Here is a 6,217-nt window from a genome sequence, read left to right as displayed (position 1 = left end):
AAAAAGAGTTACAAAAGAGGCTGCCTAGCAACAGCATTTCATTGGTTCTCAAATTGGAGGGCTTAGCTCACCCTGGGGACAGCCCCATGTCTATTCTCAAATTTCCCTGAAAAACCATAAAGCCACCCTGCAGCGAGTTGACAGTTTAGATAGGATATCTTGGAGGGTGGAGTTTTCCCTCTCCTTAGTCCCGAAAAACCACAAAGCTAGATATAGCACTCTGCAGCAAGATGAAAATTTAGATAGAATGCCTTGGGGGGGTAGGGTATTCTCTTTTCTTAGCCTAGTCAGTGAGTCTGCAACCCATAGATATCCAGTTTTAGCATCAGCTGAGCCCGGGGACCCAGCTAAATTTTCAGCAGAGTTTAACGTAGTATGTGGGCACGGGGGTCTTTCAAGTATGGAGGTCTTTCAGTTCCTGCAGGCTCTCAGGGGCCAAGGGGTGGCCAAGGATTCGACTCCATATGGTCACCTAGTGAACATCTGGTCCTACCTGCACTCACATCTGAAGCCAGTGGACTCAATTCCTGGTTGGAGGATGTCCTCCTATGGTTGTGAGGGTGGGAACCTTTTAAATATTTCTACCCAGAACAACCTTGCTTCCACAGGAAAGGTGAAGCCTCATGCATTTATGCTGGAACCACATACTCCAGGCTGGAAAAAGGAATAGATACGTTATTTGTGTTTTAGCAGACAGCTTTTTACCAGGAGATAAACAATGGTAGTCTCGGTTGGAATTAGGCAGCCTGCTAGCTGTTGTTAATCACACAATGTCTTCTTAGGCTGTTTGTTGATCTCCTTTTCCCTGTCTCAGAGTCAGGAGCAGGAGATTAGGAGGACCCTTAGAGATGCCCATGCTTGGGGCTGATGCAGTGACCCCAAACCCTAGGTTCGACAGCTTATGTTCATATATATGTAATATGAATAATGTTCCAAAACAAGTTATTTCTATATATTTGTAAAGTTGAAACATAAAGAAGAGGAGCCAGACTTGTCACAGTAGAAGCCCAGGCAGACCACAGTCACAGGACAAAGGAATCTTAAGGGCAAGGAATGCCCTATCACAGTTACAGGAAGCAGACTTCAAGACCCATTAGAAAGAGTGGGCATTAGAGAGGAGTGTGACTTCTCTAGCTGGATAGCCACACAGCTAAGGAGCCCCCCCAGCATAGAAAAAGTGGCCCACACCCCATAGCCACTGTGGGTTGGGCCTGGCATACCTAGAAGGGCAAAGAAGAGGAGGGTGGATGCTCAGCTACTGCCAACTTATTCTGGGCTCCCTAGCCTCGGGCTGTGAGCACAGCAAAGCAGCCCAGTTTCCAGTCTGTGCATCTGGCACTGGGCTCCTTGAAGGTAACTGCACACTTCGTAAAGCATCATCCTTTTTTTTTTTTTTTTGGTTTTTCGAGACAGGGTTTCTCTGTGGCTTTGGAGCCTGTCCTAGAACTCGCTCTGTAGACCAGGCTGGTCTCGGACTCACAGAGATCCGCCTGCCTCTGCCTCCCGAGTGCTGGGATTAAAGGCTTGCGCCACCACCGCCCGGCAAGCATCATCCTTGTGACCTCATCGTTAGCAGTATCTGAGATGACGAATTGCCTCCTGGCAAACTTTCAGCAATAGGAGCTGTTATCTGGACGACAAGATGGATAGTGAGTTTCAAGAGAATGTCAAATGTGCTAAAACTGAAACACCACTAGATATCGGGCTGGATAAATACCTTAAATGTACGCCATTCTGGGCCCCATTTCAGGCTGAGAGGTTAGCGCTGGAGAGGTGTTGTGGGGTGGTCTTTTTCTACACTGTGAAGGTGTGTCTTTGCTAAGCCACCTCCTGATTAGTTTAAGAAAAAGCTAAACAGTCAACAGCCTGGACTTCTAGATGAAAGGAACTCTGGGAAGAAAGTCAGAGTTGCCAGGGAGACTCCAAGGGAGAAAGACTCGCGGGAGAGATAAAAACCACGAGTCACTTAGCAACCTGTTGTATGCTGGTGGCAGAAAGAACAATCTTTCCAGGCAGATGAGTCAGCACATTCTGAGTGACCAGGACAATTGAGAGAGTCCTCGAGTGCCACTCTGAGAACCTGGAAGTCAGAACAAGTTAACAAACACATGGACTTCCCTCAGAACTAATAAGTTATATTACAAATTGAAGAGGAATGATTGTCATATGACCATTTTTGGTATACTAGTCTCTTATATATGACTAAGGAAATAATTTGTCTTTAAACAAATCAGACAATGACATGACCTTATGAGAATATAGGTCAAGTTACACCCTCATGCATAATAGTAATATATATATGTGTATATATATATATATGTATATATATACATATATATATATATATGCTGTTAAGTCTTTTCTTTGACTGACTGACCAGCCTCGTTGCTGATGGAATAAGCCAATCAGACCAAATCAAACCAAATTAAAAGAAACCCAGGTTTAATGGATGTTAGCGCTCCCGGGTGGCCCCTGAGAAAACACAGAGAGGGGGAAAGATAACCAGAATGACCACTGGGGAGGAAATGACCACGTGTTCATTCTCTGAGGGGCAGTTTAAATAGCCTGTGGGAGTGGTCTAGTCTCTCCCTGGGGAGAGATCACTGTTGTTGGTCTTTCTCAGAGGTGGAGTTTGGACTGAGGCAACTCCCAGGGGAGGGAGCTTTGAAAAGGAACTTTCCACCTAACATTTCAAAATGGATGCCAGGGGGCCCGGGCTGAAGTCCCCAGCCAAATAGGTACAACATGCCAAAATTAAATCAATACCAGATAAACAATTTAAATTGACCTGTAACCCCCAAGGAAAGAGAAACTTTCAGCAAAAGTTTTCCAATTATAAACAAAAAGCCCAGAGCCAGATAGTTTAACCACAGAATTCTATGAGAATTTTAAAGAAAAGCTAATACTTATATCACACATATTGTTTCAAATAATAGAATCAGAAGGAACATTGCCAAATTCTTTTTACGGGTCTACAGTTACCCTAATACCTGAGCCACACAAAGACTCTACTAACAAAGAGAATTACAGTCCAATTTCCCTCATGAACACTGATGCAGAAATACTGAATTAACCACTGGCAAACAGAATCCAAGAACAGACATAAAAAAATCATCCAGCATGATCAACAGGCTTTATCCCAGAGATGCAGGGATGGTTCAACATAGGAGAATTTGTCAATGTAATCTACTATATAAATAAACTGAAAGAAAAATGCCACATGGATCATCCCATTAGATGCTGAAAGGGGGCTTCTACAAAATTCAATGTGATATTTTTCTTTCTTTTTTTTTGAGACAGGGTTTCTCTGTAGCTTTGGAGCCTGTCCTGGAACTAGCTGTTGTAGATGAGGCTGGTCTCGAACTCACAGACACCCTCCTGCCTCTGCCTCCCGAGTGCTGGGATTAAAGGCATATGCTGCCACCACACATAAAAATGTGATTTTTAATGTCGTGGTAAGACTGAAATCAGAACATGTGGACCAGAAGTGACCTGTGAGCCCAATATTTCTGTCAAAGTCTTGGCACACGTTTACACATGTCTTGCTGTGGATCTGAGGGTGAGCACCAGATCGACTCTCCACAGCTGATTTGGAACCCAAACAGTAGTCACATTGTTGTTAGGAAACCACATTTTATACGGTGTTAGTCAGATCACACTTTTAGACATTGTTAGTAAGTCTCCATACCTTACAAGAACAAGGTTCTGTTTCCTAAGCCTAATGTACCTTGCTAAAAGTGTTTCAACCTGTTGTGAGTTTATGACCTATGATGTCTGCACAGTTTGCCTTACAAAAATAGCCTGAGATATGATTGCGATTTTGCCTTACGAAAATGTTTCTCCAGATTCCTTAATGAGACCCTCCCCCACATGCTGTATTTTAAATTTCTGCTTTCTCTTCTCCTCCCCGCCCACAACTACTCCACGTAATCTTTTGTTTATAATTTCATTCTTCCTATGGGTCATTTATCTTTCGCGCAGATTTCTGGGAAATGTAGTCCTCGCAACTGTGACATCACAGACTGCCTTCCAGGAAATCCCACACTCTAGGTCTCTACTTGTACGTGTGCCCCAAAGTTGTGTGAGAGTCCCGCCTGCTGTGCATTCCCGTTGCGTCTCTGACATGGAGGTTGGTCCAGGGTGCAGGGCAGCCTGAGGCTCTGTGCGGGGTGCGGGGCCGTCTTGGAGGGAGCGGACCCGAGCTGGCTGAAGAAGCTCAGGGAGAAGCAGCCTTGTAGGTGCTGTGCTCAACTGATTGGGACGAGGGCGGCAGGGACTGTGCCCTGAGTGATGGTTTCCTTAGGACGCCACGTGCAGCCTGAGCCCGCCTTGGGCTTCTGGGACAGGAGAGCTGCCTGGGTGCGCGGAGTAGATGACAGTGCTGGGTCCAGGATTGCAAGCTAAGGAAGGTCAGCTGACTGCCTACTCCTGAGGGGGAGCTGGGAGCCCCTGAGCAGCAGCTTTGGTAGGGAAGCCTGCTTCACTTCTGACCCATTCTCGTATGGATGCTGTGGGATTTCTCATTAGTTTTTAGAGCAAACGGGTTTCTGGTCCTTTCTGTACTCTGTAGCCAGACTAGTGTAACGGTCTTGAGGTCTTGATTATGTCCATTTTCTCTGCCAGTTAAAGAATTCACAGATGAAAAGCCTTTGGCGCAACAGGTCGCTGGTGGGAAATTCTGAAATGCAGACTGCCAGGATCAGCTGCTGTAGAAAAGCTTTTGGCTAGGGTGAGAGAGCACACAGGCTGCAGACGTGAGGAGCGAGGGACCCGGTGCAAAGCAGAATGCGGAACAGGAAACTGAACTGCAACTTCCCCCTGGGGGCTGGGTTTTCTAACCCTTGATAGGGCCTCCATCTGTATGTAATGTAGGATAGACTAACTGTAAAACAGGGGGATGTCTGCTTGTCCCACAATGGTTGTCCGTGTCCAGCACTCCTGTCCCTTTGCTCTTGCTGCTTCGTAACTAATTTTGCTAAGTCATTTGATGTGAAGAAGTTTGGAGATGAAGGTTTTTCCAAAGGGTCGTGACCCACACGTTGAGAACCACTGCCCGTTAAAGAGTGGGATCTATTTTTTTCACTCACTCCTTCTAAAGGTGGTAACATTCTGTACTAGCTACGAAGAAGCTTCTAAAATAGTTCAGCTTCTGTTCCCTTGAGAAATCACTGGGTGTTCTATCCACCAAATTTCTTCATTCTGCCTGGTTCTTGAACATCTGCAGGCTTCATTGTTGTTCAGCTCTGCCCTTTAGTTAAAGACATTTTCTATGTCATCATTTTTTTTTTTCTGGAGGCTATATTTCAGTTGTCCCTAAAGTTTTGTGATGTTAAGTTTCTCCCTCTTCCCAATGGTGAAAGCACATTGGCCTTCAGAGACAAGACTCGGGATTGGAGCTGGAGCTGACCTAAAGGTCTCCTCCTGCCTAAGGGTGAATTTTCTTACTGCTGGAAGGTGCTTAGCAAGGGAGAGAAGCAATAAACAGCCCTGCTTAGCTGTTGTATCTGTGAACCACCCCCATGAGCAGTGTGACATTGAATCCCTAAAGGTGTCCCAGTGTCTCCCACATCTCGGCATTAACAGCAGTTGTCTCTGATGACTTCTTAGTTCTTAAGTTACAGAGGAGAGCATACCGGAGCCACTAAAGCATCACAGTTGCTAACTGCATTCCAGATGCTTTTCCCTTGACCTACACCGAAGTGTAGCTGTCACTGCCTGTTAAAGACACTGCTCACTGCAGCACAGAGAGCATTACAGAAAACGAAAACGTTCAGATCCAGAGAACTATTGTCTTGTGATGCCCTGACCCAGTAGATACATCACACCACAATTCCTGTGCAGAAGGTCAGGGAATATGTCTGCAGAGGGTCCATATTGATCATGAGAGCTTGGGGTCCAGGAAGTCTGTTGTAGGTGGTGCTTTCCAGAAAGGGAAGGGAAGCTGCACCCATGACACCCCAACAATATGACTGCTTGAACAAGCCCTGAACAATGGCAGTGGCACAAGATCCCCTGCAGGGGGCAGTCTGCTGGCTAACAGAGAAGAATAGGCACATAAGGACTGCTAAGAGAGGAGAATTAGTCTTCCCCAGGGCTGAGCCCACTCACTATTCATCCAGTAACAAGTGGTCAGTCCCCAAAACATACACACAGGCAACAGTGAACTGAATAGGCCATTCATATTTTTGCACTTATGTGTAGTGTGTGTGTGTATGTG

General features: G+C 45.8%; 1 protein-coding gene across 1 annotated transcript in view; it reads left to right on the top strand.

The window, feature by feature from the left end:
- The first annotated feature begins 4,050 nt into the window (after positions 1-4,050).
- The window catches only part of LOC101998324 (zinc finger protein 58-like), a 13,421-nt gene continuing 11,254 nt past the window's right edge, over positions 4,051-6,217 (top strand). The window contains exon 1 of the mRNA XM_005356688.2: positions 4,051-4,129. Coding sequence (XP_005356745.2) covers positions 4,124-4,129 — 6 coding nt within the window. The 5' untranslated portion in view covers positions 4,051-4,123. The remainder of the gene's footprint in view (positions 4,130-6,217) is intronic.

This window comes from Microtus ochrogaster, chromosome 19, assembly GCF_000317375.1.
Source record: "Microtus ochrogaster isolate Prairie Vole_2 chromosome 19, MicOch1.0, whole genome shotgun sequence".
In the NCBI taxonomy this organism is placed as follows: domain Eukaryota; kingdom Metazoa; phylum Chordata; class Mammalia; order Rodentia; family Cricetidae; genus Microtus; species Microtus ochrogaster.
Note: the sequence above shows the minus strand (reverse complement) of the source record. Positions and strands in the feature narration are given on the sequence as shown.